A 12,844-nucleotide genomic window follows, 5' to 3' on the forward strand; every position below is an offset into this window, starting at 1 on the left:
CTGTAGGGCTGCACACTTTGGGGTCATCTTCTGAGGTGGTAAATGAACCAGAGTCCCTGTGTCCTACCTAGCTTTATAATGCACTGAATACCTGTCTTACTGAAAATGCTCCCTCTGCAAGAAAGCTGCCTCAGGTAAAATGAAGACTCCATGTCTGGATTTCAGATAAGCGCGGGCTTTGCCTCTCTGTTGCAGGCTTGGTTTCACGTACCTGAGACTGAAGGACAATTACATGGAAATCCTGAACAGGGAGAATGACATCGAGAGGTGAGGCGCTGTCGCTGTGAAGCTGTGTCACCGGCAGTGAACTGTGTCCCGTCCTTTGAAGTGAGGTGCCCAGTGAGAGTCAGGTCCCCGCTGGACCTGCCCTCAGTGGCAACAATAGCCCAGTGGGCCCCCTTAGAGTTTTCGGACTTGGCATGAGAGTCGCATGTTCCAATTGACACATAGGTATCATTACTTGTCTGGGAGGAACCAGAGCTGGGCTGACCTGTCTCCGCTCCAGGCACTAATCCCAGCACAAGCCAGAGCTGGGCATTCTATGAGGTCCATACCCCGGGGCATCCACACAGTATGGGCAAGGCACAGGGAGAGGTGGCTGTCATTGGCAGTCACCCAGCTGGCAGCAGAGAACGAGACGTCCCACATCCCTGTTTCAGGTTTGAACTGCTGGAAGTTCTGAGTTTCGACTCTGTTCGGAGAAGAATGAGTGTCATTGTGAAGTCAACTACAGGTAAAGTGTCTCCTCACCACATGGTGTGGGGGGGGCCTCTCAGACTACCTGTTCCACTTCTGTGTGTGTGTGTGTGTGTGTGTGCGCAGGTGCGTGTGCATGTGAGTGTACACTCAGGTGAGTGTTTGTGCAGGCCAATGGACAGCCTTGGGTGTCCTTCCTCAGGCATGGCCCCGTCCTTTTTTTCGTCTTAGGCAAGGCCTCTCCCTGGATTGGAACTCACTGAGCAGTCTAGACTGACTGGCCAGCAAGCCCTAGAAATCCTCCTGCCCCTGGGTACTGAGGACTGAAGGCAGGTCCTTATGCTTGCAGACAGATAACTTACCACCTGTTACTACATTTTTAAAGGCATAGGCAAACCCTCCTATAATAACAACTGCAGAAAGAAACGAGTACTGGGCTAAGCCTCCTACAGACACTGTATCATCTGAGAGCACATGGGTGCTCTGCTCCACACGTGAAACAGCACATGAGCCAGGCGAGGTGGCGCACGCCTGTAATTCCAGCCCTCAGGGAGGCAGAGGCACGAGGATCCCTGTAAGTTTATAAGGCTGGCCTGGTTTAAAAAGCGAGTCCAAGATAGCCAAGGCTATACACAGAGAAACCCTGTCCTGAAAACAACAACAATAGCACAAGTTTTGCTGTATTTAAGGACATGCAGAGTGAGTTTGCAGGCATTTCTGTACTAGAACTTAGAATACTGATTACACTGGTTCTCTTGGCTGCCTGGTTGTTGTAACAATGGCTCTGTATTTGGGGCTACACATTCTGGTTTGTGGTTAGTGTCGGATGGTGAATTAGTGGGTGCAGTGGGACCCCTAGACCAGGAGACTCTGGCTGACTTAGACACGCGATCTCCCCTCCTCCCCACCATGTAGCTCTGGGTAGCTCCTTCCCTGCCAGCATCTTGTCTAGAAGGCCTTACCGTCAGTCCCTTGTCACCCTCCCCACAGCAAGCCCCACAGGAGCAGGTGCGTGCAGCCTCCTCTCCCTACCTCACACTGGGCTGCCTGCTGCCCGCCACTCACAGGGCTCCCCTTACAGCCACTTGTGTCCGGGCCGTGGACCAGCACGCACTGTGGTATACCCCAGGTTGCGGTTTCAGGTCCTGCCTTTGCCACCCATAGGCTTCCTGCCCAGCTGTGTTTCCCCTGCCTGGATCATGGTGTGAAGTGACATCTCCTCACACCTGAATGCCTTCCTGGATACACCCAGCTATTCACAGCATCCACACTGGAGCTGCCTAGTATTCCTCCTGCCTGGTGTGGACTACCCCCCTGAGAGGCCCCCCACTCTTCTGCACCTTTCAGGGGACATGCTGAACAATGGTCATGTCTCTGTTGCCAGCATCTTCCCTATGTACACACCACAGCATTAGTCCTTCCAGCTGGGAACAGGGCAGTGGGTGCCTGTCGGAGAGTTGTGCCTTGGGAATTGAGCCCAGCCCTCAGTCAGAAGTGTGCCTCTCCTTCCTTCCACCCCAGGCAGACAAAGGAAAGTCTCCACCAGCCTCTTGAGCCCCCTGGATTTAGGCTCCACATACTTGCAAGTCTCATCAGTGCTGGAGCATAGGAACCTGTCTCTCCGAGGGCTCTGTGAACCCTACCTTCCTGGGAACGTGAACCATGTCCTGTCCCTTCTATAGCCTTGATGCCACTGGCATGGGGTTTTTAAATTATTATCTTTATGCTTTGGTTTTCTGAGACAGTATTTCTCTGTATAACCTTGGCTCCCCTGGAACTCTCTGTAGACCAGGCTGGCCTCAAGCTTAGGGATACACATGTCTCTGCCTACTGGGATTAGAGATGTATGCTACCACACCTGGCTTACTGCAAGGTTTCCATAGCTGCATCCAAACACTCTATTCAGCAACACGTGGCATCGCCCTGAGATTGTACTATTGCTGAGCAGGAAAGCTGAGTGTGGGGCCTCAAGACTGTTTTTCACAGAGTAGGGCAGCTGAGGGTCAGACTTGAGACTGACCGCAGAGCATCGGGGCTGAGCAAGTTTCATCAGAGCTGGCTTCTCGACACCTCGGCTACTTCTTTGCTGTCTGTTAGTGTCTCTTACCCGGAAGGAGAAAATTCTGTCATGTTGAGAAAAGGAGCACGCATATCTAGCACAAAGGTGCTTAGAATTCTGAGGACAGGACTAGAGATGTGCTGGAAGATAGAGTTTCCCATGACGCTTTGTTAGACAAAGGATGGCCTGTCTGTGGAAGACCCACTTTGACCTTCTGGCATTTCGTGCAGCTTGAACACTGCTTGTGGGTCAGAGCAAACCCTTTGCCCCTGTGCCAGAAGGTTTAGGCTTCTCACAGGGAATTGGAGCACCCAGAGCCCTCAGTATTCTGGCTCCTGACGAAGACAAAAGCACCAGCATGTTTCCATGGACTGCAACGTCTTTCAGATCTTAGTGTGTTAACTGGTCCTGTAAGACGGCCTTTAAAATGGTCTCCACATTGGTATCCCTCATTTTCAGTAATACAAATTGCAAAGTAAATTTGTCTCCCCATGTAGTAATTAAATTCAACATTATTTCCCCCTCGTTTTTCAGGAGAAATTTATCTATTTTGCAAAGGAGCAGATTCTTCAATATTTCCCCGAGTAATAGAAGGCAAAGTGGACCAAGTCCGGTCTAGAGTCGAGCGCAATGCAGTGGTAAGATGCTGATGGCCCTTCTGGCCGCTTTCCCATCTATAGACCACAGTTTCTGACTCTTCTGACTCAGCCACGGTGCTTTCTGATGTTTGTGGTCGCTCTGCTTTTCTGTCTGCTGGCATCCGGCAGCGGGAGGTCATCCTGCGGTTTATGCCATAGGCTGTTCTCCTGCCGAGGCAGCTGTCATCCTCCCAGCGCCAAGGAGCCAGGGAGACACGATGCAGGAATTAGATGGCTTTCTGCTGTAATTTTAAAGGCCGTGCTAGGTAGACATTCCAGACCCAGTGCTGCCACGTTCCCTCAGAGACAGTCCCCATATTGGTGCCACAGAAGGCATGCCCCAGGCTTCATTGACCTTGAAGCCCTGATGATAACTTTAATTTCAAGTGGGCACACTGAGGGTTCTGACCCCGCTGCCAAGGGTCACCCCAGGAGAATCACCAGAGACATACTTTGTGCTAATGAGCACACTGACATAGTCCGTACTTCATGTGTTCTGGAGGGTTCTCCCCCACCTGAGAATCATTGAGGACTAATATATTAACTATGACTAAATACATATTTTAAAGGCTTTATTGAGCTATAGTCAATAAACAGGAGCATGTTCATACTGAAGATGAAAGTAGGTAAGTTTTGATTTACTTCTAAAACAGTGTCCTTGGGACCTTTGTGTCCTCTCCTTGTCAACTTTCCCATAAAGCACCACTGTAGGTGAGCTCTCACCTCCTGCAGTGTTCTTCTGCTGTCTCACCAGGCTTCTCTCACTACGCATGACTGTGCTGTGATTCATCCATGTGTGCTCCCTTGTCATGCCGAGTACCCATGCTCGTGCCCAGCGTACTCACTTGTTCACCTGTTGATGGTCACTTGAGTCTGAATGCAGGTGAACTGGGTCCTGGCTCAGACACCCTTGTCTTGGGAGGGTCCGCACCGTGGCTGTGTTCACTCCTGTCCCTTTTCTTTGCTGCTCTCCTGCGGATGGTTCCTGGTTGGGGAGGCTTGGTATAGTTGTTCTGAAGGGTGGGCAGTGGGCTTTTACCAAGATTGGACATTTTTCAGTGATGCATTTGTAATGACCTGTGTGTGCCACTCCACCAGCCTCGTCACTCGGTCTGCCATAGCCGGCTGGTTGGTCCCTCTGTGGTGGGAACCCCATCCCATAGACAGGTCACAACTGCAAACACTTCCCTGTGGGCCACTGGGCCTTTTGCACTTTCTGCACATCTAGAGTTTAATCAGAGAAGTGGTCAAGCTCCTCAGAAACAGCGTGTTGCTTCAAGCTGTGGCTTCATAATTGTTTGGTGGATATGAAACAGTACTCTACCTGGTGCCCTGGAGGATGCTGGGAATGTGCTGGCCTCCATCCTCTTGATGGCCTCTGAGCCAAGCCCTCTGTCATCCTCTTCCAGATCCTTCAGTGCCATAGGCTGTTAAGCGTCTGCCTTAGTTAGGGTTTCTGTTGCCGTGGTAAAACACTTGGACCAAAAACAACTTGGGGAAGAATGGGTTCCCATCAGCTTAGCTGTCCTGGTCACTGTCCATCGTGAAGGGGACTTAGGCCGGGAACTGAAGCAGGGACCATGGAGGAACAGTACTTACTGACATGTGAGAACATGCTTTTCCTCACGTGCGCACCTCCCTTGTCACAGCAGTTTTCTTTTACTCTCACCAGTACAAATCTAGAACTGAAACAAATGGAAAAAGTACATGTTAACCCTCGTAATAATAACTGTAAAAATGTTAGTATAAAAATGCTCGTACCAGGCTGGAGAGATGGCTCAGCAGTTAACAGCACTGGCTGTTCTTCAAGAGGTCCTGAGTTCAATTCCCAGCAACCACATGGAGGCTCACAACCATCTATATAATGATATCTGGTGCCCTCTTCTGGTGAGCATGATGACAGTGTACTCATTGACATAAAATAAATAAATAAATCTTTTTTTAAAAAAATGCTCGTATCTGCCCTCAAGCTTATCACCAAGCAGCACCCAGCAGCACATTGTAGAAAACAGTGTCCATTCGTTCTGACCCAGAAACACAGTTTCACACATGGAAGCCACTCACACACTCATACTAATAGACTGTTGGGTAAAATGGTGCTTGGTCACCCAGAGATACAAAGTAGGACCCAGAAAAAAAAAATCAATGTCTATTCTTAATTTTGAAATAACAACAACAAAATGAGTAAATGAACACTTCCTTAATCTAACAAAATACCTGTTGTTCTAAAAGGCATCGTTATTACCAGTGGGGAGCTTGGGGTGCATCCTCATGTGTCAGCCACACAACAGAATGCTCATACATCAATCACTAATAGGGAAATGCCACAGGCTGCCTGCACACCACTCGGGGACGTTTTACCCATTAAGATTCCCTCTTCCCAGAAGGTGACAAAAAGCCAGGAGGCCATCCATAGCTCACTCCTCAGCTCAGGTCGTTCATGGCTCTAGCAGGAGAGCATCCATAGCTCACTCCTCAGCTCAGGTCGTTCACAGCTCTGCCTGAGTCCCCGGCCCAGGAGTTAGTCAGCGAACCGAGGAACCTGAAGCCCCGACTTTAATAACATCATTTTTAAACAATTAAAGCTTTACAAAGTAAAGACAGCCGAGGTAACGCCACGAGGATCGTTGTTTCCTTCAAATCCAGTTTCTTCAATTGCTTGTTCTGATATGTTTAATCATAGGTTAGAAATTGCTGCCAAATATAAGATTTTGGAGACTTTGCCCTTTATTTTTTCTAAGAACTTCGATATGTTAGCTGTTAAATTTAAGACTGTGATCTTATTTTATGTGTGGTGTTCGGTGAAGGGGACTCTTATTTTTGAAAGAGAGTGTCGTTTTCTGGCCACCATTGTTGAGGGGTGATTTTCTCCCTGATGAATGCGTTGTTTCTTTTGCCGAATCGTTTAGCCAAATGTTTTGTTTCTGGGTCTCAGTTCTGTCCTTCACCCTCTCCTTTCCCTGTGTCTGTCTTCACGCCAGTTCTGTACAGTTCTTTAGTGTCATGTGCTAGTAAGTTTTGAAACCAGAGTGTGTGCGTGGCCAGCTGCATTCTCATCTAAAGTTGCTTTGTTCTTCTGAGTACCTTGACATGCCCTGAGTTCCTGCAGAGGTCACCATTGGCAGTTCCACAGGGTCACAAGGCGCCACAAATGGCTGAGTGGTAACAGCGCCAAGTCTTCCGGTCCACGCAAACACATGTTTCTGTTATTTGGTTCTTCTCTGATTTCTTCAGTGTTGCGTAGGTTTTGGTCTGTGAGTTTTCTTCCTCCACAAGTAAACACATTCCTGAATGTTTTCTCTCTGATGCAATTATGGGTAGAATTGTTTTCTTAATTGCCTTCCCAAGGTGAGTGTTGGAGTGAGGTGCAGCTGGTGTGCCTGTGCTCATGTCACAGCTGTGCCATTGTGCGTTCATCTAATAGCTCTGGGCATCAGCACCTGTGGTCTTTAGAAAGGCATTCTCTCTGGACACGCCCCCCGCCCAACACACACCGAATTGCTCTTACTGGGATTGTGATGCTGGGTTGTGTTTGGCAGATGTGTGAAAGCGAGATTCCTTGTCTTTCCTTGCCTGGAGCAGCTCTCGGGAGCCCTGTGGTGCTCCTGCAGTTTTCACATGATCACATGCGTCTCCTTGATAACCTCACGTGTTACACCAGCCCACATCCTCTGCTGAATCAGTCTGGCTCTCAGGGATAAGTCTCTTTCCTGGTTTACAATCTTTTTGTGGCCTTTGGGCTCAGCTTGTGAGCGTGCTGCAAGGATTACTTCATCTGTATTTATAAGGGCCAGTGCTCTACAGTAGTCTCCGAGTGTGACTGTGTCCTGCTACAGTTTGGTGGTGTTTCATACAGGACTTTCATCACACTTAGCAAGAGGCTTGGATAGACGCACGTCCACCTGTGTCCGCAGCACAACGTCTCCTGTGTCCCTGTGCAGGCGAAGGCCTGTTCCTTTCTGAAAGCCTTACTCACACTCTAGGTTCTGGACAGTTCTAGATTATTATCTTTAGAGACTTGGTTCTTGTCTGATGATTCTCCTGACTTGTAAATGAAGCAGTGTGCCCCTCCTTCCCTCCTAAATGACTATGAGCACTGTTAACAGTGGGGCATGTCTTCCACACAAGTTAGGAGGGCTGAGAAATAAAAACAAACTGTTACCTATTACCTGAAGAGCTGTGTGGTGTTGATAACACAGGATATTTTTTTTAATCTGAAGTCCAGAGTTTGAAATGCTAGCTTAGAAGACCTGTGAGTATTACACTATTGTTCATAGAATTAAGGTGAAGGAGCAAGGGACGCCCAAGGGAACTGCACCAAGCGCTGCTCCACAGTGGTAGTGCAGTGTCTCGGCAGGAGGGAGGTGTAGTGGCGGGCCACGTGGCCCTGGTCGCTGCACTGAGTGGAACTAGTGTTCCAATCCCTCATCCTTAATACTTGCTTCAGTTTCCCGTGTACCCAGCATGAGCAGGAATAATCTTGCAATCTTCCAGCTCCCAGCTTTGGCAACACCACTACCACAGCACTGCAAATTAGACCCCCCAAAGCGTAAACTGAGCTCTGTTTCTGTTTACACGAAGGATCAAGGTCTGTTCTGGTTCGGTGGCCCCGACCAGGTATCATAGGTTACAGTTCTGTAGGGCACATGATTGTCCATACTTAACGTAATTCAGCAATCCCTTGAGGGCACCTGGGGTATGAGGAAGGCCTGAGAATGCCTTCCACAGGTAGCATTAGAGTCACATTAAATGCTGACTTGTGTTCCTCAGGAGGGGCTGCGAACCCTGTGTGTTGCCTACAAGAGGCTCGAGCCCGAAGAATATGAAGAAGTGTGCAAACTGCTACAAGCTGCCAAAGTGGCGCTTCAAGATCGGGAGAAGAAGCTGGCAGAAGCCTATGAGCAGATCGAGAGGGACCTTATTCTGCTTGGTGCTACAGCTGTTGAGGACCGGTAAAGATGTCGCTTGTGTCTGCGTTCAGTTACAGATGGGAGCGGGGGCCATGAGCGCGGTGGAGGCAGACAGCGCAAACATCCTATGCCATTGTGCTCTTCCCAAGGACAAGGCTCATCTGTTTTCCTTCATAGAGTGACAGCCCAGGAGATCATAACTGGGCGATATGTTACTGACCACAAATAGGATGCCTAGAAGGACATTTTCCCTCTACATAGTGATGGTAACATCTTCTTGTCACATCACTTGGAAGAATAGTTTCTTTTCATGCCCTGGAAAGGAATTAGTAGTTATTTCCCAACTGCTGTTTGGAACACGTCTGTGAAGTCTCAGATCTTAATGTCTTTGACATAGTTGTTATTTTTTTGTTGAAGAGAGTTAAAATAAGGAAACTAGAACCCAGTGATTGTAGCTGATGAAGTTACTGGGAAAGAGCTTCTAGAATTCTTAGTTACGAGGTGTAGGCCAAGGAGCAATGACAGTGTCCTCAGAGCAGTTGTTCGGAAAGGGAGGGGCCTTCTGAGTGTGTTTGCATGAAGCCGTTGTGGGCAGCTGACACGGCTGGAGTTAGGCCTGGGATCTGGAGGGTTGACACCCAGGAGCACATAGGGTTGCTCGGCAGTCAAATGAATGGTTTTTCCTAGACAAGGTTTCTCTGTGTTGCCCTGGGATTACTGACACAATGTCCCACTGAAGTGGCGTTTGATCATGTTAGTTATTTAAAACTAAAGCCAGCACATTGGTGAACTTCCCTCCCTGGGCTTCAGAAAGTTACAAGATTGGAGGTGGCTTTCCTCATTATGCAGCTGTAATAATGGGACCTCCACACTTCAGCCAGGAACTGCCTCCTGGGGGCCAGTCTGACTTTGCTGGGTTGTGTAGAGGTGAAAGGTCATGCCGGATTTCACACAGTGCTGGCACATGCTAAGCACATGATAGGCGTTAGCTAGCTGTGGGACCGCTGGCATTATCAGCACCTGATGTGTTACTTAAGGCCCGGACTCCAATTTGATGAGCGGCAACATTAGAACACGGAGCACCAAAAGGAAAGGCAGTCCTTGTCGACAGACTCCATTTCTTCTTTTTTGTTTTTGGCTGTAATGATTCTTCTAAGTGGAATGATAGTCAGATTGTGGGAGGATGTGAGGCTCAGGAGAAGGACCGCACATGGAGCAGCCTTCTTAAATAGCTCTTGTGTTTGGTAGGGCCTTGCCGCACATCATCGTAAAGTGAGGGGCCTTACACAGACCCTTGCCGCTTTGCACACGCTGTCCTCTAGGGCTGAGGATCTTTGCAGCTTCATGTGTCTTGAAGTTCTTTATTTGGAGCCTTTGGATCCTGACCCTTCCCTCCCCCATGGGTTCTGTGCTCCCAGGCTCCAAGAGAAAGCCGCTGACACAATTGAGGCCCTGCAGAAGGCAGGTATCAAGGTCTGGGTGCTCACCGGGGACAAGATGGAGACGGCCTCGGCCACCTGCTATGCCTGCAAGCTGTTCCGGAGCAGCACGCAGCTGCTGGAGCTGACCACCAAGCGGCTAGAGGAGCAGAGCCTACACGACGTTCTCTTCGAGCTGAGCAAGACGGTGCTGCGCTGCAGTGGGAGCCTGACCAGGGACTCCTTCTCGGGGTACGCAGCTCCCCCCACCTCACTGGGACCCTGGGTGTCTGTGCGGCATTGGTGCCTGCATCTTTGTGGGTGAGACTTCAGCCTTCTCTGCACAGCTGGCTGTGCCTGGGCAGGCAAGCTGATAGGTAGACAAAGTAGAAAGATGCTTTGATTGGGACGGTTTTGATCCACTGTTGGCGCCTCATGGGTCCATCATGGACGCCTCAGAATACTACCAGAGAAGCCAGTAGGTACATAGGCCGTGATAACGGAGGCCATGTCTGCGATGGCAGTGCTGCTGAGGTTGGGTCTTTCCAAGCATATCTGCCGGTTAATTTACACACCTTTCAAGGGCCTCCTTACCAGTGTTGGGGAGTCATCTGAAGGTGGTCTCATCTGCTTCTGGTTCAGGCTTGTTTTACGTTTCTGTTTATCTGTGTGGGTGTCTGAATGTATGCGCCACAGCACATTTGGAGGTTAGAGGACGACTTGTAACCCTAAGTTCTCTTCTTCCACCATATAGTTTCGGGGGTGACGCCCAGTCAGGCTTGGAGCAGGCACCCTGACTCACTGAACCGTGTTGCTGTACTGTCTTAAGAGCCATAGGAATTTGGCAAAACAGGTCTCTAGGCATGTGCAAATTTTAATCCGTTTTAAGAACAGCACAGTTATTTCTTTATGGGATTGCGGATGTTCTTGTCGTTTTAAGGCCTGGCCAAGGGGCCTGGAGAGACAGCTCAGTGGTTAAGAGTGTGCACTGCTCTTCCAGAGGGCCCAAGTGCAATTCGCAGCACTAATATCAGGCTGCTCCCAATTGCCTGTAACGCCAGCTCCTGGGACGTTGGACTCTCTTGGCCTGTGCAGGTGTGTTCCCACACCTACACACAGATAGTCACATTTAAGTTCTTAGAAACAAATATTTAAGGCCCAGCAAAGCGAGGCCTTGACCATGTTCTAACAGTGAGGTCACCAGGGCAGGAAGCTCAGGAGATAATAGCCAGACAGACAGAGGGAGGCTGCACGGAGACCAGAGATGAAGACCGGCCCTCCCGAGGCCCTCCTGTGTTGTCTCAGTGCTGAGATTTACACAGACTTGGCCTGAGCAAAGAATTTTCACTAAGACGTGATTTTACAGTGTAGTCAAAGGATCCAGAACGGTAAAGATGGCAGTGATGACAGGAGAACCGGCCCTGTGCGGGTGCCCAGTGTGCGGCGATTGAGTGACGGCTCCCTCTGTGTCTCTGAAGACTCTCCACAGACATGCACGACTACGGGTTAATCATCGACGGAGCCGCGCTGTCTTTGATAATGAAGCCCCGAGAGGACGGGAGCTCCTCAGGCAACTACCGGGAGCTCTTCCTGGAAATCTGCAGGAACTGCAGTGCCGTGCTGTGCTGCCGGATGGCGCCCCTGCAGAAGGCCCAGGTCAGGAACTGGCCCACTAGTGGGCCCTGGGTGCTGGCATTACAGAAAGCCTTCTAAGTCTCAGCATCTCTGATTGTTTAACAAATGGGAGAAAGCAATTTAAATCCTGAGTCTTAGATCCTCCTTGGTGGTCAAGCTTGCATGGCACCTCCTAGAGAGGCCCTGTAGCGCCCTGGGAATCTACCCCAAGGGTGGGGTGGGTAGGGAGCTTGTATTCGCTGAGACCTCTGTGTGCCAGGGCAGTCAGGATTGGACTTCCTCGGTCCTCTGTAGTCTCCCTGCTCCTGTAGGAGCATGCTCAGATTATCTTTGTAAATACTCCAGATGTACCGTGGGGTGCGTACATGCACATGGTACTTACTGTTCATCACCCTGAATGAGCTCGGCGTCACTGTAGCATGTTTCAGGCGTGAATACCAGGGAGCCTTGAGCTGCTTATGAGGACATCAGGGTGGCCCAGCCATAGAGGTCGGGTCGTTATGCACGGTCTGAGAGCCAGGTTTGGGGAGGTGCTCTTTCATATATGATTTGCTTCTCTAGTTAACTGCTGACACTAGACCCAGTCAGAATGCCCCCTGGAAGCTCTCAGAAAAGACAGGCTGGGGTACAGGTACTCGCACGCATCTTGTTTGGGATAGGAATGGCTTTTTTTCCTCGGCCGTCTTTTGTGCTGGACCCCACGTAAACCTTTTATAATTGTTTTCCTGATGGCAGCCTGGGATTTCCAGTACTTTTTTTTTAGGTTCTCAACTCATTTGTACAAGTGCATGTATACTTCCATTTTCTGTCTCGAAAGAAAAGGGCAAATCTGTAGTTTCCCTTCTTAGTCTCAGTCCTAGTGCATTGTACTAAAGCGCAGTGCATGTAGGGAAGTCTATAAAGACCACAACCTGGAAACTAAGAAATAAACAGAAATCTCGAATGGTGCTCACTGCATTAAGTTGACACATTTGATTTTTACACATGACAAATTGGAAATTAAAATAGCATTGGAAACAACTTTTTAAAAAATTATTTGAGACCAAGTGCCATGGAATTGCAACACCTTTCTGAAGACTACAGTGCTGGCCTTGGCCCCAGGCTTTTCCAATACCTGAAATAAGTCTCATTTTGTCTTCATGCCTTTGTGAAGCTGTGTCATTGATCGTATCTTAGTGTTTATGAGACTGATCTGTGGAGGAAATGAAAATAAGCTGCAAACAAACTGCTTCCCCGTTTCCTGCGCCGGCGTTAGGTCCTCGTTCACGACCTCAAGGAAACAGAAAACACAGAAGATCAACCTTTTTTTTTCTTTCTTTTCCAGATTGTTAAGTTAATCAAATTCTCCAAGGAGCACCCCATCACCTTGGCAATTGGTGATGGTGCCAATGACGTCAGCATGATCCTGGAGGCCCACGTGGGCATAGGTAAGCCACTGCTCCTCCAGTCGGGGTTGCATGTTGGGGAGATAAAGGCAGTGTTGTGGTG

The 12,844-nt window shown here is 49.3% G+C and overlaps 1 protein-coding gene across 5 annotated transcripts in view; it reads left to right on the forward strand.

Moving 5' to 3' along the window:
• Nucleotides 1–12,844, forward strand: part of ATP11A (ATPase phospholipid transporting 11A) — a 110,543-nt gene that overhangs the window by 75,596 nt on the left and 22,103 nt on the right. For all 5 annotated transcript variants that reach the window (XM_084759500.1, XM_084759501.1, XM_084759504.1 and 2 more), the window contains exons 15-21: nt 196–267; nt 660–733; nt 3,290–3,393; nt 8,164–8,345; nt 9,722–9,973; nt 11,200–11,377; nt 12,681–12,783. In XM_084759500.1, the coding sequence (XP_084615626.1) occupies nt 196–267; nt 660–733; nt 3,290–3,393; nt 8,164–8,345; nt 9,722–9,973; nt 11,200–11,377; nt 12,681–12,783 (965 nt within the window). The remainder of the gene's footprint in view (nt 1–195; nt 268–659; nt 734–3,289; nt 3,394–8,163; nt 8,346–9,721; nt 9,974–11,199; nt 11,378–12,680; nt 12,784–12,844) is intronic.

This window comes from Acomys minous, assembly GCF_964271855.1.
Source record: "Acomys minous genome assembly, chromosome: 15".
Classification (NCBI taxonomy): domain Eukaryota; kingdom Metazoa; phylum Chordata; class Mammalia; order Rodentia; family Muridae; genus Acomys; species Acomys minous.